At 43.7% G+C, this 25,211-nt stretch overlaps 2 protein-coding genes across 11 annotated transcripts in view; one reads left to right on the top strand and one right to left on the bottom strand.

Annotated features, from left to right (window-relative positions):
- SLC25A21 (solute carrier family 25 member 21) overlaps window positions 1-6,401 on the top strand; it is a 234,150-nt gene extending 227,749 nt beyond the window's left edge. For 4 of the 9 annotated variants that reach the window (XM_040701958.2, XM_015287659.4, XM_025150921.3 and 1 more), the window contains exon 10: window positions 1,938-2,090. In XM_040701958.2, the coding sequence (XP_040557892.1) occupies window positions 1,938-2,008 (71 nt within the window). In that variant the 3' untranslated portion in view covers window positions 2,009-2,090. Of the gene's footprint in view, window positions 1-635; window positions 671-1,937; window positions 2,091-6,216 lie in introns of those variants that run through there. The other 5 variants (XM_046941953.1, XM_040701957.2, XM_040701959.2 and 2 more) reach the window with 3 other exon arrangements.
- A 284-nt stretch (window positions 6,402-6,685) lies between these two features.
- PAX9 (paired box 9) lies at window positions 6,686-24,946 on the bottom strand. Of its 2 annotated transcripts, XM_025150586.3 has the most exons (5): window positions 24,751-24,918; window positions 23,265-23,891; window positions 21,195-21,334; window positions 16,296-16,448; window positions 6,731-7,438 (listed from the first exon to the last, which is right to left on the bottom strand). In XM_025150586.3, the coding sequence occupies exons 1-5, from the start codon at window positions 24,752-24,754 to the stop codon at window positions 7,184-7,186; spliced, it is 1,179 nt and encodes a 392-aa protein (XP_025006354.2). In that variant the 5' UTR covers window positions 24,755-24,918; the 3' UTR covers window positions 6,731-7,183. The 2 variants fall into 2 exon arrangements, with proteins under 2 accessions (NP_990243.3, XP_025006354.2); NM_204912.3 differs by lacking the exon at window positions 16,296-16,448 and having other exon boundaries at window positions 6,686-7,438; window positions 24,751-24,946.
- Window positions 24,947-25,211: the final 265 nt, after the last annotated feature.

The raw sequence follows: 25,211 nt of genomic DNA, 5'->3' as shown, positions 1-25,211 counted from the left end.
CTCTTAAGAGCCAATAACATGGTCTAGGAGGAGACTTACAGGATACTAGAAGACCAAGAGGACACAGATAGCTTCAGACTAGATTGTGGATTGACCTCTCTCACTAACTGTTACTCTACATGCAAAGGCACAGTGCTTGAAGACTAGATCTTCGACTTCTAGACTGTTGTTCCCGAACTGCTTTTGATTAGTGATGAAAGCAAAGCAACGGGCCTTTAGACTTTGTCAGCCCACAGAGGCAGCCTGTGTGAAAAGGAGCAGAAGCCCCAATTTGAACAGTATCCTGCTCCCATGAAATTGTAGTTCCAATTGTGCAAGGTGGTTTAATAGGCAAGAGCACATATGGTTAAAAGAAAGTAGGTGCAGGTCTGCTCTACAGAACAAAGGAGGCATTAGGTTTGTCTGTATATGTTTGTATATCCAATCCTTCTGACTAAGTACAAGACCATGCCTGGTTATGGTGCAGGGCAAAGGAAGAAGATGGGGAGGGGAAAAAAGGCAGGTAAGCATAACTGCAGCTGAAAGCCTTTTCCCTCAGATACTAAAGTACATACAGGACAAGGAGTCATCAGGGCTTCACTTCCCCAGTACCTTTTAGCACAGCTGACTTTAGAATTATACTTTTTATCTTACAGGTGACAGTGCATTCTGGCTCAGGTCTAGCAAATCAGTTAAGTGTGAGCTTCATTTTAAACACCTTTTAGTGTCATTAAATAGTAAGAAGATTTGGATTTTTGATGAATCAGTTACATAATCTTTATTGTGACTGGAAAGGTTATTCCTTCTTTCAGTATGTGAATACTTTCAGGAAAAGAGATACACACGCAGTACAAGAGCTAGAATTAACCCTGATTGGAGTTCAAGTCACATCTTCCAGATTTTGTGTCTTTGATTTGTTTGTTGGTCAAACTGTTGTAAACTTCTGCTCTGTCCAGCTGTCTGAGAGTTGCTGCTCACAGATTTTGAGTCTGATTGTGGTTCCTAAGGGTAAATAACTGAGAAAATTCACATGGTAGCTCTGTACTCCTAGTTGTTTGAGCCTATCCCATCCACATATGAAGGTCAGACCAGTTCAGCAGCACTTGTTTGTTAGAAGTGCCTCTGCAGCATGCTCAATGAGCCAACAGGCAAAAGGCAAAGGAAGGAAAATGTTCGTGCCCCAGTGCTGGCACCTGCCAGTAGTACACTGTAACACACTACTGCAGCATGAACCTGATTCTATTTCCCATCTTCTCCAACTAGTGGCTACTTTCTTTATGTTTAGTTATACATACACCTTCTGAAATGTTCCCTTCTTCAGCTGATACAGCTGATACAGCAAGAGCAAGGCTTCACTTATTTATTGAGCTTAAGGTGTGATTTTGTACTGTTAACCATTAGCTAGCAAATAACACCACTTCATCAAATCAACGCTTTAACAGTGAATTCATAGTTAGGTGAAGCCACAGCAAGACTATACTCATTTAAATACTGCAATCTTCTAATTTAGATGTGATAAACGAACAGTACAAAACCTTTCATGAATCTTACCTTTCATGTATTTTTGTCATTCCATAATTTAAGTTGTTCTTTTATGGCCAAATCCAACTCCAAACAGACACACAAATATACACACATTCACAGATGAAAAAATGACTTGTAAAAGAATGAACACAAATTAATCTTGCAAAAATACTACAAAAAATATCAGAAGTACACTGTGGATGAGCTTAATTTAATGTACAAGCTTTTCACATCAATCTTATGGTGTAACATCAAGTAAAATACATATGGTCCAAGAATTGGTGAGTTTTTCATGAATTAGGAAATTGCTAGAATTAACTATTTTTCAATTCAGGCTTTGCCATATTCTCTCTTCAATCACACACTTTAAATACTCTGCAAAAACTTGAAAGTACTGGATTTTGTACATAGTAAATTAATATATTTTCTTCCAGGTGGTGCAGTGATGCTTTTGGTTTATGAATACGTTTATGCATGGCTTCAGGACACAGTTGATCCCAAGTAGTGCTTCTGAAAAATGTACTTCTTAAAACTATATGCATTCTAAAATACATTTTAATAAAGTGAAACTGATTCTCAGCTGTTAAGTTTTGAATGCACTCAGATTACTGATGGTACAAGAAAACAATCAAGTAGATACCTGCCTGAAAATGCATAAAGTAAATAATCAAATTGATATTTTTTTTTTCTGTGTCAAGAGAAAGCATAAAGGAGACATGAGGTAGTTTTTCAAGGACAAACTGAAAATTCTGGACGCTGAATTATGCTATGCAGACAATACTTTAAAAAGTGCAGCTGAAATGGTAAAATAATGACTTTCTTTTTAAAAAGAAAACAGGAATAATTCCTTAGGAGCAGATACTGAGATAGTGTAAAATGACAGCTCCGGCTTAAGAATATGAGCCAAACTCTAGAACCTCATGCATCAAAACTGGAACCTGTTTCCATTCCAATTGTACCATGTTTGGTACAATTGCAGCAGTGGCAGAATTGTTTCTTAACTTCTTGAGAATTAGGACAGAGAAAATACAGCAAGGCTAGCCACAGCCTTAGAAATAAACATAGTATTAAATGTCCTACTTGTTCATAGCCATATATATCATATAAAGCTCACTCAGGTCACAGAAGATACGAAACACCATTACTCTGAACCAAGTTAGATTCAGATACAAAGCAATTATGGAAATCATACAAGAATTGCATAAATAACAAGGAAATGCTTTTAGATGTACAAGATCTTACTGTGATTTTTTCATCCACTTTCATATCCTAAAAACGATCAAGGTATCTTGATTACTTTTTGCCTTCTGTCATCACTGCAGGGTGGAAGACAGTGTTCTAGACTGACGTCATGTATTCAGTGTTAACTATCTACACACCTCTGCCTTCCTGTAGATAAAAATTATTGCTGCACAACTAAGATTTTTGCTTTTCCAAGTCACTGTAAGAATAGCAATATTCCAGTGACATACTCTGGTCTTAATTAGGTGTTGTTACTAGCTCTACAAAATGTGTTTCTGCTAGGCTGACTGAAGACACAGTTTCATTTCATATAGTTGTAGCACTTGACAGCTTATTTTCAAGAACTCTTTAAATAATTTATTCTGTCATTAAAATTTTCCCTTTATCTAAAGATCTGTTGTCAAATGAGTGCATATCTTGCAATTGCTGATCATTTCTGGATTACACCATCCTGTCTTTACAGTTCAAATACTCTTCTTCTTGCAGAGGTACAAACCTTTCTCACAGCAATCCTAAAGAAATATTTTTCTAGACTGCTATTTTTAAATGACAGTTCACACATGAAGTCTGTCATGAGTGCTTTTTTAATGCATTAAAAAGCAACAAATGGCTAAAAATAGATGGGCATCCTAAGCACTTTCAAGGATGCTTGTGCTGACGTGCTCAGTTAGCCACTCTTTTCTCTTTATTTGACGATAGCAATTCCTCATTCCTATATTACTTTGTAGCTAAAATCAATAAAATTAGTTCTGTTGTAGTTTTTAATTTTAAGGCAAATGTTTCGTATCAGTACTTAGCTAAAGAGAAGACGCTCCTATGATCATTTCAAAAGTGAAAAGCAAAATGCTTCATAATCTGTCTTTTATTAATTTAGGGCATTCAAAATATAAAAAAATAAAAGACTTTAAACATACTGTATATACATATAGTCTTAGGTTTTACATCCTTTCCAATATGATTTTTTTTTTCATTTAATAGCTCACCCTGATCTTTGACGAAAAAAGAGAACCATTTGAAAGCAAAAAAAAAAAAAAAAAAAACACAGCGTTCTTTTAAAAAACAAACCAAAGAACATACCTTTTTTTTTAATGCCTTTTCCAGGCCAATCCTTCCTGGTGTAATATGGTGTGAGATTCAGTTTTACCTCAGGACCATGCAAACACAGTGAGGCTGTCACTGGGACTATTAGGCTTCACTGATTTCTTCGAAAACATTTGATGCTCTAGGAATGGAGCCTAGGCTTTTCATACCAAAAACTTAAATTCTGCACTCACACAGTCTGCACATCTCCAAAATTAACCCCTTCATCTAAGTGGGTTCACTCCAGATTTATACCGCTGTATCTGATAGCAGCAGTTGAATCCTGTTTATAATTTGAAAAACATTTTTTTTTCCATCCATTTATCATAAAGTGACTTAAAGTTCTATGGGTAACAAGCTAACATGTTATGGTTTTCAGTTTACTAGTGAGTATAAGCAGTAAGGAAAATCCTTAGACACAGAAGTATTCTGCATCATATGTTTATATTAAAAAAAAAATAGTTGTGAAATTTGACCAAAAAGTACCTACAAGCCAATCACCAAGGGCCAACGTCAGGCCCCTTCGCTCATGCTGAACAATGCTTCCCACACAGCCCTGTTGATTTTCCACTTGGAGTCAGGTATTATTTACACCAAGCAAATGCATGAAGAGCTATACTAAACAAACATAAAGGAAAGATGGTTCACGATGCTGTGTGTTCCCAAGCAAGGATTAATTGATGTAATGTCGTGGCTTGGCTTTAAAAATTAACCCAGTTAAGATGAAGACAAGATAATTCAAGCAATTAATGCAAGGTAAGGTTCTGTTTCTCTAAGTATCTTCTAAAATACACCAATATCTCATAGGAATCTCAGAAGATTTCTATTCCCGAAATTTCCTTGTTGCAATCTGTTACAGACTTGTGAATCCTTGGAACTCAAAAAGCTGTGATTTGGAAGACCAATCTTCTTTACCTTTTCACGTCCTCTTCCTTTGATGTACATTGTGTTGTGTGGGTAACAGTTAGTCCACTTCCTCAATAATTTTATAAAGCAGAAAAAAAATGGTTGAAAGCTGGAGTCCCATTGTCAACTAAGTCATTTACTGGCTCATGATCTTTTTCCTTCATTTTAATTCTCATTTTATTTTTAGTTAAGAGCTTGTCTGGAAATAAACCAATTTCATTTATGGTGGTGGGGTTTTTTTTGTTTTGTTTTGTTTTGTTTTCATTTGTTTGTTTTTGTTTTGTTGTTTTTGCATAAACCTTCACCTTATTTCAGTTACAACGGTATAAACACATAATAGAGTTAGTCACCTCACTAACAGCATGACAGTGTGGAAATGCACTGTGTGTGCACGTTTTGTTGCATGTAGTGGTTTCCAGCAAACAGAGTATTTTTTAAAATGTTCTACTGAAAGGCAAAGGCTTAAGCATCTCATTAAAGCTAACCAGCTGTCGAATTCCTTGGCTGTACTGAGGCCTAAGAGTATGGGATCATATCCGAGAACAGATCTTTCTTTCCTTAGGGCCATGATACAATACCTGTGTTCTTTATAGAAATACTGTTCAGTTAAATATTTGTCAATGCAAAAAGCAAAGGTGGCAGCAGCCAGTTGTGTACATCTGTATTTTAATGGATTTACTGTGCGCAGCATTTGTACTGCTTACTTCTATTGTTTAGGAAACTTTGCCCACGGCCATCTCAGTGATAAGACTTGGAAATCCACAAAGAGAGGACTGTATTTCAAGAGAGGATTGTATATTTCACCTTCCCACTGAATTAATGTTTAATGTGGTATGCAGACAGAGCAATATTTGAAGAATGACGTTTTCTCCTTGGTTTTAACCATCTCTGAAGTAATTTAATATATTGCACATTTATAAAAATACACAATATATTAATATTCTATGAATGATATGAAATCTCACACCAGTCTTAATTTTTCTTTCCATATTCATACTCTTAACATACCTACATCATGTGGAAAACATTCTGGAGTATTATTCAGAACTTTATTATTGCCCAAAGAAAACAGGTTAATCTTCAAAGATTGGAATGTTAGCTCTCTTGGGATTAAAGTCAAGAAGTTTAAAGCAAAATAACTGGGACAGGATACTTGCCACTGGATACAGAAATCTAGAAAGGGAAGTCATTAATATTAAATATCTGTGTTTGTAGCACCACCACCAGTATACCTATAAGGGAAAAAAATGCTTCAGAACAACAATGTAAACCTTACCAAGAGCCGTATTTTACATTCATTAAAGCAGAAATTAAAGACAACTTCCTCTTTAAAAAAAAATTACAGCATAATCTTGGGGCCAAAAACGCTGGACATGAGTGAGCTGACAATGACAGTACAATTCTGTTTCACGGTGGTTTTGCTAACTTACATGGCTTAATAAGCATCTTTGCACATTTCACACTAACAGCATTTTTTCTCTCCAGTTTTCAGCTTTGTTCAGATATTTTCCACCCATTTCTGTCTGGGTACTTAACACAGAATGGGTATTTTGTGAACCTGGGAGGCTGAGGGCATCTGGGGAGAGTTACTTGGCAGGATTTTGGCCTCTGAATCTTCTGCTAAAGAAATAACTGTATTTCATGAGATTCTGAATCCTCCACTGTAGACCAAAAAAGAAAAAAAGAAAAAAAAAAGAAAGAAACATCCCTAAACCTCATCACCTGAAGCTATCACCACACCATACAAAGACAACTGAAAATAGCCAGAAAGTCACCTTTTTAACTTCCAAGGAAAGAGAAGGAAAAAAAAAAAAAAAGGCAAAAGAAAATGAAGAAAATGTACTGGGAAGTGAAGACAAATGCTGTTGAAAGCCTATATTTACAAATGGATAAGAACACAAACATATTACTGCCTGATGATGACGAAATGCCAGAAGAATCTGAGAGCCACACATCGTCTTGGTTCTGTATTTGACTACCAAAACTCAACAAAATGACAAAAAAAACGTGATCTCAATAGCAGTGGATCGCATAACCTTATTTGTGCTCTAGAGACAGGTCATTGGCAAATACCTTTAATTTAACCACCTTTGCTGATTTGAGGCGTGGCAGAATTTCCTGTGATTCGTTTTCTTTATTGATTTCTACACAAATCTTAACAACAATTGCACATTTAACAACTCTGTGGTGATTAAGAATAAATATGTGTGGTTTGACCAGAGGAGTGTTATACAAGTTTCCACGGGCCCTTTGAGGGACACAAGATCTTTACTTAGAGAGTGCAAGGGCATCAGCACGCTCCCCTCTGCTTCTGATGCTGCCTTCAGCTCTTTCAGTCCCGAAAAGTCCTGCAGGAGACAAGTCAGGAGGGGAAAGACCCGGTTCCACCAGCATGAAGAGAGCAGTCTGTGAGCCCGGTGCTGGGGACGGTTGGCCTGGAGCAACTCCTGCATCAGAGAGCGGAGGCCGTGACTGAGTGGCTGCCTTCCCTGGCTGTCTGCACGCCCTTGAAGGCCAGCGAGGCAGGGAGGTCACAGCCATGAGGGGAGAGAGGCGTGCCTGCAGTATGCTGCCAACCATGGCCTGCCATGTAGCTGGAGGGAGCTGCGCTGTATGGCATGTAGGGCGACACCTGAGCCGACGTGGCGTAGGGAGACATGGCTGGTGCTGATACAAAGCTTCCAACTGCTGGGAGGCCATTGTGTGCCTGAAAGGAAAGGGAGACACGTTTCTATGGGAGAAAGACATTTTAAACATACAGGAAAAAATCTTCACAATGAGGGTGGTCAGGCACTGAAACAGGTTGCCCAGAGTGGGTATGGATGCTCCATCCCTGGAGGTGTTCAAGGCCAGGTTGGATGGGACCTTGAGCTGTCAGATCTAAGTGTCCCTGCTCATGGTAGGGAGTTGGAGCCAGACAATCTTTTAAGTCCCTTCCAACTGAGTTTATCCTTCTAGGACAAAACCTATGCAACATAAGGAAAGCTGCTGAGGCTTTGTACAGGAGCCAGGACCAGTGATGTCCATGTGACAACTGGACACAGATACCTGAAAAGCCACCCATCATCACTCTCCTGGATGTCCACAGTGCAGAGGTGCCTTTGTGCATTGCTTTTGAGACCAGCTATCTGCATCAGCCCCACGCACCTCTCCCAGGAGCCTATTCATGGCCATAACCAGCTGCTGACATTTAAGGAACACATTTCAAGAGCAGGACAAGGACCAACAAGTATTATTCTGTGATTCTGTTATTATTTGATATTTAAGCAGTCCTCTGTGGAGCCAGGAATTGAACTCAGTGATCCTTGTGTGTCCCTTCCAACTCGTGATATTCTATGATTCAGTGAGTATGGCCTCCTTGTATTTCCACCTGCAGTGCCAGGGACTCCTGCAGCCCATGGTTGCATCTAATGCTGATGCTCAAGACCTAATGCTACTGCTATTTGTGATGGATCCATCCCAGCACCTCACCTGCTCCAAACCCAGCAGGCTCAGCCCTGAGCTACAACAATCAGGCATGGGCACAGATCCCAACATGAGGCTCCCCAGAGTGAAAGGTAACAAGTAGCTGGGGAATTGAAACATCTGAAACTCTTTGGTAACTGTTTGCTCAGAGCATGAGTCAGAACTGTAGTATTATTACTGATGATGTCTTTTAAAATCTGTTTTCTAGGTGTCTCTAATATAACCTTGCAAATGTTCTTTGCTCATAGCTTCTCCTGGTTTCAATAGCACTTCTGTGCACAAAGCAATTACAGGGCTAGGTCTTTTCCTGCAAGCTATTTTCTTAGGTCCAACCATGGGCTAGGGAGAAGGGTTTCTATTTGAATAAAGAAGGGAGAGTCCTTCAGACTGCTCGGATAGGATTTCACAATGAATGACTCCTTATTTAAATAAAAAAAGTTCAGTGTTTTACTTCACACCCTGTAAATGCTTCTTCAGCAGAACGGGAACAAAACAGGTTCATTTATCTTGCTTAGGTTTTGATTTGTGTAGTGTTTATGTTTTAGGATCTGTGGTGGTATTTTTTTTTTTTCTTCCCAGAAAGGTTTTCTGAGTATGAAAGAGTGGATATTGATTCAGCAGATCATGTAATGTCTGCCAAGTTTTCAAAGATTTAATCACCTGATAAAACTGGACCTACCCTGGACAGTGCAGAGCTGAGAAGCAAAACAGATTTTTGTTCCTTCTGTAACTTCAGGCACCGTTAACATTTCACTTGATCAATCTCTGTCCAAATTACATCTGTCCAAATTTATCCCTATATCCCTATTTATCCCCATAAATGGCACTGGCCTAGTTTCAGGCTTATGTTTCCTACCAGTGTAACTCAGTTCCACTGGCTAGACTGTCTTCTCATTGCTGCTTGGGAAAACAAACAGTAATCCTGCCGGAGTCAATATAAATGTGTGTAGCAATCTAAAACAGCAGGAGACAGTGAGGGGATTCCAGCCATAAGTCTCAAATAGGGATATTAATTAGTACAAAACATACAGCTGCAGCAGCAACATAATTGTCATTCCAAATCCATAAACACTTTGTTGAGGCTGCACGCACCTTATTCTTTTGAAAATCCAAATATGTGACCTGACCTTCAACTCCAATTACATGTCTCCTACTGTGTCTCAGAATTACACTTTAGCCTCGGTTCTAAATATCAGCGTTTTCAACAATACTAATTAATACAAACCCTCAAATAATTGCACTGTAAATAACTACACTTCTTAAATCACATGGAAAATTATTTCACTGAATTTACTGAAGGTAAAAAGCATGACAGGTCCAAAATAGCTGCTGCTCCCCAAGCTCTGTGCTTCTCCCACCATGTAAATAATTTTCTGCAGGGTATGGAACAAGAAAAGAGCATATCTCTGGTTTTCCCAACAGCAACAAGAAGCTGTTCATGAGGCCAGCAGAGCCAGTAGATTGTAACACAGGCATCAAGGCCCACAACCCAATGGAATCCTGCAGGGAGAATGGCAGGAACCCTGCTGGGGGCTGGAAGGAGACCTGGAGCCAGTCCCTGGGGAGTCCCATTACTGGTGTGACAACATGGGGCAGGAAAACCTCCAGCCTGGAGGCTCAGAAGAGGTTCTTTGGACAGCCATGTGCTCCTCCAGGCTTGCTGACTCTCAAGCAGGTTGGTGCCCAGCAGCAGGCTAGAGGCTGGAAGTCCCATTTTAAATAAGGCGCTTCAGCATGAATGGTGATGTCCTATGAACACTTGGTTGTGCCTTTGTAAGACTCCTCCTAAGCTACAGAGGAGGCACTTTTCCCTCCAGCCTCCTGCCTTGTCACTGCTCCCGTCTAACACATGGCTCTGGGAAAAGCCAGCCTCCTCCTTTGCTGTAGAGAAGAGAAAATGTTTCCCATATGCTGTATAGACCACTGTGTTGTAGGATGCTCTCTAACCACTGGTGCTTCCTCCTAAAACTCTTTAGAAAAGGCAGATGCTCTAACATCTCATCTGAGAAGAATAAGTACTGAAGCTACGAATGCATCCTTCAAAGCTGTGTGCAGTGCTGCATCATGCCAAGCTGAAATATCACTTGGTGTGATTGCTTTGCCACACACCTGTCCCCATCCCACTATCACAAACCAAGAGTCTGTTGGTGGGAAAGGTAACTTTCAGCCCTCAAGAAATGACTTCCTGCTATGTACAAACCTAAACTCGGCATCCAGGCAAAAAAAAAAGCTTCTAGAGATGATGACTGTGTCTATATACATAAATAAAATAGACCAGGGCCAATTCTTCAACGCTGGTGATGGCCAGCATTGTACATACCAAGCCTTAAAGCTCAGCTCCCTCTGCCCAGAAACAGGGTGGCCTCATCCACACAGCCTATGGGAGGGCATCCTGGCCCATGCCCTGCCTGACCCCATGCTAGGGGCCGTGCTTTTCTTAACCTACAGCCAGGAGAACTGATGTTTTCATGCTGTCTTACTGTTTTGAATGTGAGAAAGATCTTGCCCTAAACACTTGGTGCAGAACATGGAGACACATACATAGGGACTTCCAGGGACCTGTCAGATGCTTGAAAGCTATTGTCTCTGCCTCACTGAATAAATTAATCCCTTGTATTTTAGTTCCAGTGTTACCAAGATTTACTGCTTGAGGACCAAGTGATGTGAATGTCAGTAGGTGTCTGAGAAAAGCAGGCAGCACTGGGGTGAGCCAGGGCAGTTCCCACACAGAGCAGGGTTCTGCTTCACTGGGAGATCGTGCCATCCTGGCAAAGCAGCTCCTCTAGTCCCAATTCAGAGCCGAGGGGATGAAAGAGACCTCACCTTATGTGACTTAAAACTGTGCCACTCAGAAAAAGAGCATTAATTTTCATCTCTGACTTCTAGCATTGAGGGACTTGATGCAATGATTTTAACCACGAGGGCTTTTCTGCTAAACAGCTGTAGATAGAGCATGCAGGTTATCAGAAGGGTTGACTCTTGTCTGTCAATCCGGCACTTCTTACAAACATGACATTCACTTAAAATAAATGGAGAGGATTAAGTTCCATGAGCCTGTACATGGTGGATGAATAATTCATCCTGCAGTATTTCAGTCAGGGGAAATGAGCACCAAAATCCAAACATTCATAATTAGGAGTGTGAGAACCCCATGGTGATTACGGATTTTTAAAACCATTGGAGCTTGTTCTAAATGAAGAGCCTCTTGAACCTGGTTTTTAAGTTTTATAAACATTTTTTTCCTTAATTCAAACCATTGCTTTTCAAGGGAAACAATTTAAAAACAAATAGACTAACATGTAGTTCTTACTGAGGGAGAACGTCTCCTGTGCCAGGGATCAGAGTTCCTGCTTCACTGGCTGGCTTCTACAGAGAGCAGAGGGAAACAATTGCTCTTCATTGCTGCCTCTACTCATGTTTGGAAGCAATTGATGGAACAACTGCTTCCAAGTTTCAGGGCTGTGTTGTCAACCTAGAACACGTGATTTGTGAATTCAGTGAAACATGTTCTCACAGAGGTACCTGCAAACAACAGCCAAGTCAGGATCACAAGTTCAGTCTCGTGCCGTCCTACTGAGTTACCGTGATACGTGCCAGCACAAGTGAAAGGAATATCCAGGAGGAATCAAAGCCACGGAGACTTAAAATGTCACTTTATGTGATATAAAATGATGATGCTGCGTGCATTTTCACCAGGGAAGGAGTTGACTCAACTAGTTTTAATTGAGGGACTTGTAGTTTTAGACACTCTAAGCACGGTGCATTGCTTTCGGTCTGTTTGGGATTTGGGACATAAAGGGGTGGATGGATTGTGCGGGATTGTATTTGGAACAAATAACTTCCACCAGCTGTTCAGATTCCTACGAGTCAAAACCTAAGATCGCCACCCACAACTCAGTTTCTGCTATGGAGCTTACACTGGTGTAACACACCACACAGCTCAGCCTTGGCCTCCTCTCTCTTGCATTTCAGGTCACAAAACTTCTGCACAGGCTTCCCAATTAATCCATGTCAGACAAGCAATGTAACTTTTTTTCTGCTTTGGCCATGTTAATACCAGGAAAAACACAAGCTAGATTTCACTTTCAGGCATAAATTCGACTTAAATCCAGTAACTGAGTTAGACTGTTTTGTTTCATCCCTTTCTTTGCTCTTCTTTCTCAGCGTTTCGCTTGCTATATATGTTCTCTGAGTATCAAAATTAGATCCCCTCCATGTGACCCCTTCACGTGTAGCTTCTAAATGTTTCCAAAAATGACCCAGAGTCATCTGCAGTTTCTCAGAAATAGCATTCAAAATTGCAAGTCCGCATTTAGGTTAACTATTACTGATAGCACTCATGCAAAAAATCTCATTCCGAGTTTACACAGTACAAATAGAAGATGGATGTCACCATCACAGTTTCACAGTCTGACTAAAGTAGACAGTTGATTCTTTCCAGAAGAATGCAGATGATTCTTCTTATGTTAAAGTAATTGTTTCCAATGGTTTGAGTCTGTCCATTGTAACGTAATTGCTACAGTGTTATTTTGTAGGGGTAATGTATTGTGTAGATGAAGCAATTGTTTTGTGGAAGCATTCTAAATGCTTTGGAAATAAGCATTTCTGGTGAAATGACACAGGCTTCAAGACCAAGCTAGCTGATCTGACAGCTCTGATGAGCTTGGACATGACTCAGCCCAAGCTCCCCTGTCACAGCCAGCAGAAGCTCTGCATGTGCCACTGCTTCAGGAGCACACCTCCGGTTGCTGCTTCATGTTTCCCAACTCTAACACTTCCTTGGGTGGAAGGAAGCCTCCCTGCCATTGGATCAGTGAACTCAGTGATTGCCTTTATCCTTCAGCCCAGGGCCTTTCCCCAAAAGCAAATGAAGCAGCTTCATGGAGGTGTGAGCACAGTGTTGTGAGCAGCAGCTCCCAGCAAACAGAGCGGCCTTGGCTACAAAGCATCACAGACATTCTCACTGCTCATTCCTCAAAACAAAAAGCTTTAACAATCTCTGAAATTGCTGAATGTCCTGAAAACACAGACAGAAGTATCTAATGGAGGAGCCATTATTTCCACAGCAAGGGAAAAACATAGCAGGGAGCCGAGCTGAGTATCTCGTCCTTCAGTCAGGAGAGCAAATGACTTTAAAAACCCAGAGGGTTCAGAAAGGTGATGGTAAGAAGACTAGGAGCAATCAATGCAAACTGAAAGCATAAAGGAAGCAAATATGCTAAATCTCCCTTTTTAATTGAAGGTTAAATGTGATTTATAAATCAAAGCAACGCGTGAGATCCCGAGGGAAGAGCAAACAAATTTTCCAACTAAAACATCATCAGCAGGCCTGTAATGGAAATCTCATTTTAGAAAACAGCATTACCTAAAAAATGTAAGAATACACCTATGTTACTTCTAAGCTTTTAAAATAAAACATTTTGGTGCATACTGTAGTCAACTAAATTAGAGCTAAATTCTGAAGCTGCTATTCAGTACGTCAGCATCACTGAGAAAAATTACATGGTCCTAAAAACACTCATTCAAAATCAGCATCCCTCTAAAATTAATGTCCTACAGAGGTAAGTCAGAGTTACCTAAAAAATAAACACTACAGAAGTGAGCAGTGAATTCATTGATCCAATTTATTATATCTTCGTATTAAGAAACTTTTAAAGAAAAATGTAATAAAATTGCTAAGATGGCAAGATGTAATGATAACCCAGTCAGAGCTGATCCTGCAAACTACTTTTGCTGTCTTTTCCTTGTACTGGAAATTTTTCTGCAAAAATATGTTCATATGTTCATGTTAGATCATGTCCATATTCTTATACGATGACCTCCTTTTACTGAACATGTGCCCGTTTTCATTTTCTGCTAATGGAAGCAGAATGGACAGATTGTGAAAAGTGAAAACATATTCATTAAATGATTCTGAAGTCCAAAAATCCTTGAACGGAGGGGGAACATTTTGTAGGTAGGATACTACTTTGAAACCTGTGCCTTAATTTTCAATAAGCACTGGAGAGGTAATACACAGAAATTGAGGAGCTTCTAAAATAGCACATGGTCAAGATGTTTGCAGTCAGTCTGTCTTGCAGCTGAGCTGGGTTTATTCCCAGAATATTAGGCTTTAAAAAATAGGAAGAAAACTTTCAAGGCTGGGGAGTTTCAGGATCTCTCTTTCTCTCTGTGTTGTATAAAGCAATGCTGATATTCTATGTGAAGACACAGTTCAAACAGAGAATATGCAGCCTTAAGTGCTTTGCAACACTGCAAACATACTCAGTTATCCAATTCTATACCATCTCTTACATTGATGCTTTTATCTTTACATCTGTTCTCCCCGTTATTAAATTCAGTAGTCCTTGCATTACACTCTACCACATTAGCAAATCACGCTACTTCTAAAATGAAGTTCATCTGCTTAATAATGAGCAGATCCTATTTCCTGTGCTTAATATGCTTTTTTATTAACTTAAAGTTCCTTTCTTTACTTGTGGGCATCCCCAGCTGCACTGAATAACACAGAAATCAGATAGGATCAATTGAGTATTTTTAACTGAAGTTGCAACATGCATCAAGATCGCTGTTAATTATATTTTCTTATCAAATTTTGAACCTTAGCCTCTTCAGGGAAATAAAAATACTTTTGGAAATAGTATTAACTGGAGTTTACACACCATCACCAATGCTTCCCAAAGGAGCCATGGGCATTTTACGTCTTTTCCAAAACCAATTACAACGGAAACAAAATAAAAATAAAAATAAAAATAAACCCTTTCACAGAGACTTAAACAGGTGAAAACAATCTGAGAAATCCCCTACAGAAACAGGAAAGGAGAGATGGCAGAAAAAAGGCTGAGACAAGGTGGACCGAGGGAAAACAGAGAGCTCTCCAAGGGAAGAGTGAGCAAGTATTTTAGATGCTTCTTCAGAAGAGAATGATTTTAGGTGATTTTTCACAGTGAAATGATTTCTATCACATAGGACACATCAGGCACGTACTAATAGGTCTGCCTAAAACGTTTCCTAAAAGTTGAGTATTGTGCAAGTGCTGTAGGTTCAATGAATGGTTGTTTTCCATTCACACTCCAGTTTAGGAAGAACAGTGTAAATGGAACTCACCACCTTTCCAATGAAAGTGTTAGCTCTTGGGTTATTTTCTATTATTTAGCAAACCTCACAATTGTATTTACTCTGAGTACAAAGTTCGATTTCAATTGTAAAGATGAAACTTGAACTTTCCTTAGACAGATACACTGTCCTTAGTGGGACAAAAGAGAAGCTCCAGAAAAGTCATGCCTTGAGAACAAAGTCCCCTGAGTAGAAACCAGCAACACAATCACATTGTTTTAAAACAGATTCACACAGTAATTCACCCTTAGTATTTAGGCAAAATCTGGAGTTTTGCAGGGCAACTATGGGCATTAAACAAGTAAACACAATGAGTGGAATAAGCATTTGTTCTTCCTACAATAATGTTTTAAACTATGATGTATTAGCAAAAATCTGCATGAAAAATGCCTTATTTGTACAGTATATGTAACAATATATTGTAATTTAAATATAGTGTTATTGAAATGAAACTGAAGTTGGTAGGAAGAGATGTTACAAGCGCAGAGACATCAAAATGATTTTTGCTGGTTAAAAGTTGGGTAAATATGGGGTCAAACTGGTCACATTCTCACGTTGTCCTCTTTAGGGAAAACCAAAACTGCATTTCCCTTTGTCTAACCACTTCCTGATGCTGTGGAGGCAATTACTGAGCAGCTGGCAAGTTAGGGTGGGTGAAATCAGAACCCACTGAACAGACATCATCATTATGATTAGGCACATACACCGTCCCTAAGAGCCGATAAACTGCCACAAAAGATGAACAAACTGTACAGCCTTTTTCTACTTTTCACTCTCCTGCAAGCACCAGAAGACTGAAGAGATCAAGTCCTGTTTGGTCTCCTTGCCCCAGCACTGTTCCCTGGCTGTGACAGGCATTTCCCACCACTCTCGCCTTCCAGGCCATGGGCCTCTTAGTCACAGCGAAGCTCCTGGCTGCTTGGGGCCCTTGGAGCAGAGGATGCTCAGTGTGCAGTCCAAGTATCATTGTACCATTCACTCACCTCTCTGACTTTCTTTATTAGTTTCATCCGGGTGGAGTGCCCTGTAGCCATGTGGGTTGGTGGGCAGGGCACTGGGTTTTGGCCGTGGAAGCAGGTGGCCAGTAAGAGGCAGGTCTCACAAATGGGGTTCGAATGGGGTGCCATCCAGATCACCTGGGAAGGAATCGGGTGCATGTAGTGGGATCAGCTCATGCCCCTCACCCACAACATGCATTGACATGGATGCCTAGACCTCAAGCAAGCCATCCTAGTGACTGTATTATAATAACAGGCACTAGTTTGCAGAAAACAGAACTGGAGAGTCTCCAAGCCAAGGTCTGAGCCCTTGCACCAAACAGGAACTCTGCTTTCAATTCTGTTAGGTACTACGGCAAGGAAGCCAAAATGCCCCTCTCTTTAGCAGCATCCCCTCTCCCAGGTATGGGATGGGAGCTGGTGGTTCGAACCTTTATCACGATGGATTTTGCATGGACCCAGAATAGGAGTCCAATTCCCTGAATCCTGGTTTAGAATATAAGATGCTAAATAAGCAATCTGCTAATGAAATTTTGCAATAAATAATCTGTATAGGAGGGTCATGTCATTTAAAGCTAAGTTTGCATCTCGCTCCCAAAGAAGTAACTGTATGTTGCAGGTTCTAAACAGTGCAGATAAAAACAATTACAGATGCCTTGGCCACCGCATTCATTGTTCATCTACAGTCAATGTTCAGGAACTTAAATATTTACATTGCTTACATTTTCTGTGTAAATAATTGCCCAGAATTGCACCCACAATTATTTGCAATCACTTGCCCTAAAATGGAGCCTTCATTTTTACGCTGCAAGCAACATGGAGATCAGGATTACCTCATCAGAATGCAGCCAAAGAACAGAACAAGGAGTGCCATCCCAGTGAGCTGAGAAGTCAAGACAGGAACAGCTGAGGATGTTTTGCTGAGGCAGAAGTGAAAGGTTTGCTACTTTGGGGTCCACCTAATATATCAGAGAGAAGGACTACCCAACACACATTCACAAGCCCCTTGTAACTAGGAGTGTTCTCAGCAGCTCTGATAGGTTTGGAGTCAGACCTCCAAACAGCTCACACTTCTCTCGACTAAACTCACAACAACCACTTGCTCTTAGATCCCAGTTACAAACATTTTCCTTTTAGTGAGCATCAGCTCCCTTTGGCACCATGCATGTCTGCTCCCTGCAATACACACAGAAAATAATTCTGAAAAAAAAATGATGCATTTCCAAAGCTATTTGCATCTCAACAAATCAGACAGGCATGTGTCAGACCTTCCGTATTTTCATACGTGTGCAAATATCAGCTGCAGTTCTTTCACTTTACGCGTCCCTTACATTAGTCCAGAAAGGCACAAGCATGAGATGGATGAAAACTGAATTATGAATACGAGAAATATTTATTAAATGATTTCATTTCAAATACAAAGGGTACAATTGGATTTGTATCCCGATGATTTCAGCCAATATTTTTTTCTTATTGCAGCCATTACTATAAGCTGCTTAATGCATAAAAGTACTCAGGATATTCATCCTTTGTGTTAGTAATATGATTATCCGTAGAAGCCTTCCCCCCAACACACAATGAAAGTGCCTCGCAGGGTGAATACCGGTATGTAACTGAGATCCTTACAAAACTTTTACAACCTAAAACTGTCAAGCTCTCAGAAAACTCTATTTTCCTTTTCAATTTCTCCGATTCACAACTGCACTCTTTGCAAAGCTGTATGATAAGAGAAATGTGTGAAAATACTGCAGTAGGAAAATATAATGTGGCTCCTTACACAAGGACGATAACTTGGGACATCCGGTAATTAGAAGTGAATACAAACTTCACAAGGCATTGTTGTGACTCCCTATGCAGTTTTGGTGCAGAACAATAATTCTCCAGGCAGTTCTCCAACTCCCCAACCTAAACACCAAAGAATATTGCAAAGACCCCAGTGTCACCAGGAAATTAATAACACTTATAGTGAAAAGTGTTCTACATTCAGCCATTCAGTTTCATGTTAAGCAAGCGGGACAATGTATTGCCGAGGCCAAAATTTGGAGTTTTCCTCCCTTTTCTGTCCAATCCTGAGACCGAATTCACACCCACACGTAGGTAAGGGGTGAAATGCAACCACCCACACTCCTCTCGGATCAGCTCTGGCTGAGCCAAATGGGAGCTCCCCCAACCTGAACACAAGGCTGCAGAGCCCTATGAAAAAACAAATGGATATCCACTGGAGGGAGGGAGCAAATCAATATAGTTTGAAAGTACGAGTCTGTTCTTCAGGCTCAATTCTTCTAGTCTTGCTCATGCAGAGATAATTTCCCAGGGCTTTCTTGAGAGGTAAAATATTATCTTCCATAACTGAGGTGGGAGGAAGAAGTCCTTCACCCACCCAGTATCTATGGGGTTCTTTGCAAGTTGCACGCAGGTGAATCTGTGCCGTGAATGCTGCCATGGCTTAAAATATAGAGCTGATATTAGTTAGGAACAGCAGAATCCACTATAGGTCCCGCAAGATTCTTCATTAATGTGCTTCAGAACACATTCCCTCTGCTCCTGTTATGTAACTGGAAAACCTCAGTGAAACACATGCACTGGGTTCTGTGCTGCTCTGCTCCTGTTGTGTGCTCCACTAACTTGTTTGTTCAGGTATAACTCTGGAGCAAGCGCTATAGAGCAGCCACCTCCCTTCTGCAGGGGACATCCACTTTCTGCCTTCACAAGATCCAGCATTTGCAATGAGCTTTGCACAGAGAAGATGAAAATTCCATTTACCCTGAAGTCCAAACAGAGAGCCTATTGCAATGTAATTCTTCTGGCATGAAAATTGTCTCTGTGGCTTCCCCCCTTTCCCACCACTCCAGCTACCTGATTGCTGGATCTGCATAAATGAACCAATGTTCTCTCCTGTCCTCTACTCCTTTATTTACATCTGAAGAAATACATTTGGTAAAAAAAACCAACCAAACAAACAAACAAAAAAACACGAATATGTGAAGATCCAAGGATTCATTTTGGTAAGCCTGAATTGACATGGAACAGCACCCCAGACTCCCTGAGCATCAGCAAACAGGCAGCCAAGGCAGTTCTACGTGCAGCAAGAGTTTGGCTCATAAATTTCACTTTGCACCTTTGGCCAAAACCAAATAAAAAGAAAAAAATAAAAAGAAGTTGCAAAAAATAAAAATAAATCTTAAAAACCCACTTTTTTACATCCTTATTTGACATCAATTTTCTTTAAACACATCCTGAGTTAGTAAGGTACTGAACTTGTGACATACAAGCCAACTGATGTACGCATGAATGAAATTGCTGGTAAGCAAGCTGAACACTGCATGAACAGACTGGTCTGTAGTGCAGAAAAGCCCACTAATACATATTACTGAGGGTAAGAAGTGGAGGAAATCTCATCTGAATCTTCTTTTAATGAGCAGAGATCAGAAAATGATCTTTTGGATAAATACTTTTTAGATTTTCCATCCTTTTAAACTCTCTGGACAATGTATTTTTATCAATGAATTCCACTTTATTGATTGCAATTTTCTCCATTTTTAAATAGCGAATATGTTTAAATTACATTTGTCAGACAATCTTTCAGATTGAACAAAACTTCAAAACAGAACTGGTATTGACAATAGGGCAGTAATATATTATGAAGATGAAAGCATAAATGCTGAAAGAGTGAAAAAAGGGAGGAAAAATAGCTTCCAACCCCAGCACTGAAAATCATGCCATGAGCACAGCATTGTTCCTCAGCGTGCCCGTTGGGGTAAATGAGATTCCAAAGGTGTATTACCCTTGAGCCTCATCCTGTGGCTATTTCAACAGAATCAATGAATGGCCCAGACTGGCACCTAAGACAACACAGCCCTGGCACAGCCGGCCTCAGCAGAAGAAGATATTGCCATAATTTTTAGTAAGGTTGCTAATTATTTATTTGTTTCCTAGTAATATTGTGGAAGGGTGAATATTAACTCTAAGTCCGATTCTATCTTTAACTGCACAGTCGTGGCTATAACACTCTGCACATTTTTCATAATACGCAATGAACAAAATAACAGCATGATAATAGAAAAAATACAATGCAAAACAAATAGAATAGCAGTAAGGGCATCATATTTTTGCAAGGCAGAATATGTAACAAAGTGGTTGTTCACTATGGTATGTCCCATTCTACCTCGGTCACTACGAGTAGCCGCACGGTTTGTACTCAGCAGCTCAGAAGGGTTTGGTTCAGCTCATCTCAGCACCAAACCAATCATGGAGTCCAAAAGCAGACTCGGAACTCAGCACGTTTGTCCCAAACCTCTGCCCTTGAGGGGCAGCACACTGAGACCTTTTTTTATATTCTTTGAATTCATTACAAGTGTGACAAAGGAATCACAGGGAAGGCGACGGGTCTCAGAAGCCCGTCTTATGTTTTCCAATGTTTCCATTGGATGGAAAAAGTACAGTCGGGTTTTCTTTGTTTGGCTGTGTGTTTCTGAAACCCGTGCTGCCCAGCTAGCAACGGTTGACTCTTTTAAAGCTTTTCCCCTGGCATACGATTTGATTAGCAGGTACAAGGATTTACACAGAGATTTGTTAAGTCGCAGTTATACTGTGTTGCAATAAAATTATTGGCAGTTCGCGGTCTACTTAAGCGGCTAAAAACGCTTCACGTAGAAGGCAGATACACCTCATTTTCGAATTCTTCCCCTACCTCCCGAGCGCCGCGCACAGCCCGCAGAGCGGCCACCAGGGCGGCGGTGGGACACGCCGAGAGCGGCAGGGGCACAGAGCGAAGGACCTCGCCGAGCCGACAGCGGGAGCTCAGCCCCGGGAAGGGGCCGCAGCCTCAGGGCCGAGCTCGGAGGCCCCACGCACCCCCCCACCCGGCCGGCCGTCTACCTTTACCTGGCTGTACTTGGCCTCCTGTTCCAGGGAGCTCTTCTCCAGCCCGTTCACGGCATGCTGGGCTGCAGGGGGGAAGCTGCTCCGGCCCAGGCTGCTCCACTCCTCCACCTTGGGGCTGGGGTACGACGAGGTGTCGCTCACTGAGGGAAACACGGGGGCAAGGGGTTAGAGGTAGAGCTAAGGGGCAGCCGGCCCTCGCCTCCTGCACAGCGCTGAGCCCCCCCGTCCTCCCTGGAGGGTGAGGCGGCTGTGCCTCCCATCCCTCTGAGCAGTCGGTTAGAAGAGCATCGTGCCACCAGCCCCGGAGCTGGCTCGGCCGGGTGCTTGGCCTCCCCGGAGTCTGCCAGAGAGACTGACGGGAATCGCTGCCTATGCGTGGCCGTGGACAAACAGCAGCCCGCGGTAGGAGGAAAGCGACAGCCTAACGCACGGGGCTCTAAGTACGTTTAGGACCAAAACTAAGAAAAACAAACAAACAAAAAAAAAAAGGGGGGGGGGCGGGGAGGGGGGAGAAGAGAGAGAAAGAGACGGAGATCTTAAAAGGAAGAAAAGAAAAAACAAACGGAAAGGGTGGAAAGAGGGGAAAAGTGCCCCATCCTTCACGTGCAGCAGCCGTGGCACGGAGACCCGCGCTGTGTGTGCGCTCTGCAGGCGGCTGTCCCCGGGCGGCACGGGTCGCCCAGCCCCCCCCCCAACCCCCTCCGGCGGAGCAGCCTGCGGGGCCGCACCCGCCCTGCGAGCGGCTCTGAGCAGCTCTTCGACCGCTGGAGGGGCACCAACATGGGGCTGGCTTGAGAAATTGAGCCCACTCGGTGAGTGCCCTTTTCTGCTGATCTCACACTTTCCCATGAATAGGGGCTTCCTTTCCGTGTCAGAGAGGTCAGTTTATCCTATAAATCAAGGGCGAACGGCCCCCATCGGCGGCAGCGGCCGCTCGGCAGCCCCAGCCCGGAGCTGGGAAGGAGGGAGCGGGGGGGGTTACACCGCGGAAAGACTCGTGCGGCTCCGCGCTGAGAGACGGGGAGAGGCGGCCGTGCGGGCAGAGGCCTGTATCTGCGGGGGGCAGGAATAGGAGGGCTCGCCACACAATTCTGACTCGAGTGTGATCGTACAGTTTGCATTTTCTTAATGCTTATTGCCAACATTACCTCCCCCCGGCCCAGAGCAGGCGCTGGCAGGAGGGTGTTGTTAAGGCCGACTCAGACACATCTGCGTTTGTGGCAGCGCTGAGGGCAGAAGCAGTTCGTAAAGCAGAGGGCGAATAAATGCAAAACCACTATTCGTGTGTACTTCGAAAATAAAAGAGCTGTGTGTGTATGTATTGCTTGGAAAAATAATAATAATAATAAGCTATTTTCTCGAAGTCGGTATAAGATAATTAACCTGCAGTGCATAAGGGATCACTTCGCATTAGAAGTGCTTCTGGAACCGGACTGCCGCCGTTAAAAAACGCAGTGAGAGCAGAACTCCCCCACCCCTCCACTCACTGGGAGGGCAGAGCGGGACGCGGGGAGCGCTGGAGGCGGCGGTTCTTCCCGACTGTTGCTGGAACTCCAGCCGCCGCCTGGCACCAACCGACATGGAAAAAACGTCCCTTTCTCGGCGGCAAAGCGCAGTGAACGGCCGGGGGACGCGGCGCGGTTCCCAGACGGAGAAACAGAAAGAAGGTGGAAGGTTTACAGGGAGCAAACCTTCGGGGTTTCGTTTTCCCGGACCACCGCTTCGAAGGAAAATACAGCATCAGAATTAAGGCAATTAGGTGACATTTGAACTTCCTGCCTGAGCGCATTTGGCCTGATTGCGAAAAGCGGAGAGAACGGACTGCTCGGTAAAGCCGAGGTGGCGCCTACGGCCCGACGGAGGCAGAGAACCCCCCGGCCGCACCGATACCGGCACCGAGCGCAGCCCGGGCCGCTCCCTGCGGTCGCATTTGGCACAGCTCGGCCCCGGTGCCACCGGGGACGGCCGATGTTTGCCATCACGCCCGCAGGATCCCCGGACCTTCGCTGTACCCGAATCACGGGGCACGTCCCGCAGAAGCTCAGTGCCCGGCTCGAGCCCCCTCCTCACCTTGGTCCGTGATGGAGCGGATGCCCAGGATGTCCGTCACCGAGTGGGACGAAGGCCAGGTGCGAGGCATGGCCATGGTACCAGGGATGGCAGGCACTCCCGGAGGCGTGGGCACCTTGGCTCCCGCGGCAGCGATGGGGCTGGGGTAGGAGTAGATGTGGTTGTAGGGCAGGGGCGGCTGCGGGGGCGGCTGATGCTGCTTGTAGGACTCGTAGTGGCCCTGCTGGGACAGGTTTCCGATCTTGTTGCGGAGGATGCGGCTGATAGAGCTGACCGACGGCACGTTGTACTTGTCGCACACGCCGTCGGCCAGCAGGCGATCCCGGATCTCCCAGGCGAAGATGCCCGGATCCCTTTGTTTGTAGGTCCGGATATGTTTAACCACCGTGGGGGTGGTGACCCGCGGCTTGCTGCCTCCGATAGCCCCCGGTAGGATGGAGCCGGTCTCGTTGTAGCGAGCCAGGATTTTGCTCACACAGCCGTGGGAAACGCGGAGCTGGCGGCTGATGTCGCAGGGCCTGATCCCCAGCTGTGCCAGTTCCACAATCCGGAGCCGGATGGCGTTGGGCAGGGGCCTGCCGTTGACGAACACCCCCCCGAGCTGGTTCACCTCCCCGAAGGCGGGTTCTGCAAGCAAGCACACACATGGCCGTCGGACACTGCGCGGTGCTCAGGAGGGCATTCGTGGGCCGATGACACTGCGCGAGGACCGCCCGGACACGGTGACCCCAAATAGCGGAATATCACCGAAATTAAAAAGAAGGGGAAGAAAAGAAAAATAGGAAAGAGAAAGAAAGAAAAAAAGCGAGAAAAGAAAAGAAGAAACGAGATGGGAAAAAAAAAAAGAAAAAAAAACCAGAAAAACCCCGTGGCAACAAATGTCGGATTTCTCCGGACGGTGCACCGAGCATATTCCAAGAAAGCACATTCCAGAGATGAAAAAATGAGATCGCCCTGACAGAAAGTTCAGCTCTGTTGCCACAGGAAGAGGAACACGAAGAAAAGAAAAAGAAAAGAAAGAGAAAACGTTTTCAAAGTCGTGGGGGAGGGGGAGGAAGGAAAAGTAGTTGAGGAAATTCTTTTAGATCAGGGAGAGGCGGTGGCAGCGCTGCTCCTGCAGCACCGCCCGCGCCGCGCGTTGTACGGAGCAGTTCTGGGGCTGCTCGCGTCTACCAACACGATTACAGCCGGCTGTAAAACAAACGTGCTAAAACGTTAACTGCCCCGATCGGTGTCAGGAATAATATACAACGCGCCACGGGCTGCGGCCATCCATTCTGCTGCGATCCTGCCTCACGGTCGCATAATAACATTAATAATAAACCGAGCAGTCATTAGCTTTTCCTCCTCCCCGCTCTGCCCCTCGGCGCGCTGTCCCGACGTGTAGAAACACGAGTAAAGTCAATAAGGAGCCGCGGTGGCACATGACGGCGCGGGCACGGGGCTCCCTCTCTCTTGACAGCCCCCCGCGGATCCCAGCACTCACCCATTCCTCCGAGCGCGACACCTCCGGGGCCGCCCTAAATCCCCACCGTAGCCCCCGGCTCCCGACCTCCCGCCGCCCCGGCCGCGCTCGCCCGCCGGGCTCCCTGCTTGCCGCCGAGGAGATAGCAGGGGGGCGAGGAAAAAAGGACTACGAGGAAATCTACTTCCCGGCGAGAGAGCCTTGAGTTCTGCATTTCAACCTCAGGGCAACGTGGGCAGGGCCGGGCTGGGCCGGGAGCCGCAGCCCCCCGCTCCCGAGCCCGCCCCCGGGGGCGGCCCGGCGGCCCTGCAGCCCCGCCAGTGGCCGCGGGAGATGACGGACAGCGCGGGGCCGGCGGCCTTTCCGCTGCCTCTCGCGGACGTGCTCAGCACCTGGTCCCTACCACAACAGCAACGCCCGCGTAATACCTGCCAGGCGGTAAGCCGCACGCAAAGAGCAATTAGCGCAATTAGGGAGCGGAG

Source organism: Gallus gallus, chromosome 5, assembly GCF_016699485.2.
Source record: "Gallus gallus isolate bGalGal1 chromosome 5, bGalGal1.mat.broiler.GRCg7b, whole genome shotgun sequence".
In the NCBI taxonomy this organism is placed as follows: Eukaryota; Metazoa; Chordata; class Aves; order Galliformes; family Phasianidae; genus Gallus; species Gallus gallus.
This window is presented reverse-complemented; position numbering and strand designations above follow the sequence as displayed.

Coding starts and splice junctions, on each gene's coding strand:
- PAX9 (XM_025150586.3), bottom strand. Junction 16,449..21,194: donor AGGAGGCCAAGTACAGCCAG/GTAAAGGTAGAC, acceptor ATTCCTTCCCAG/GTGATCTGGATGGCACCCCA. Junction 7,439..16,295: donor TAATAAAGAAAGTCAGAGAG/GTGAGTGAATGG, acceptor CTTTCCTTTCAG/GCACACAATGGCCTCCCAGC.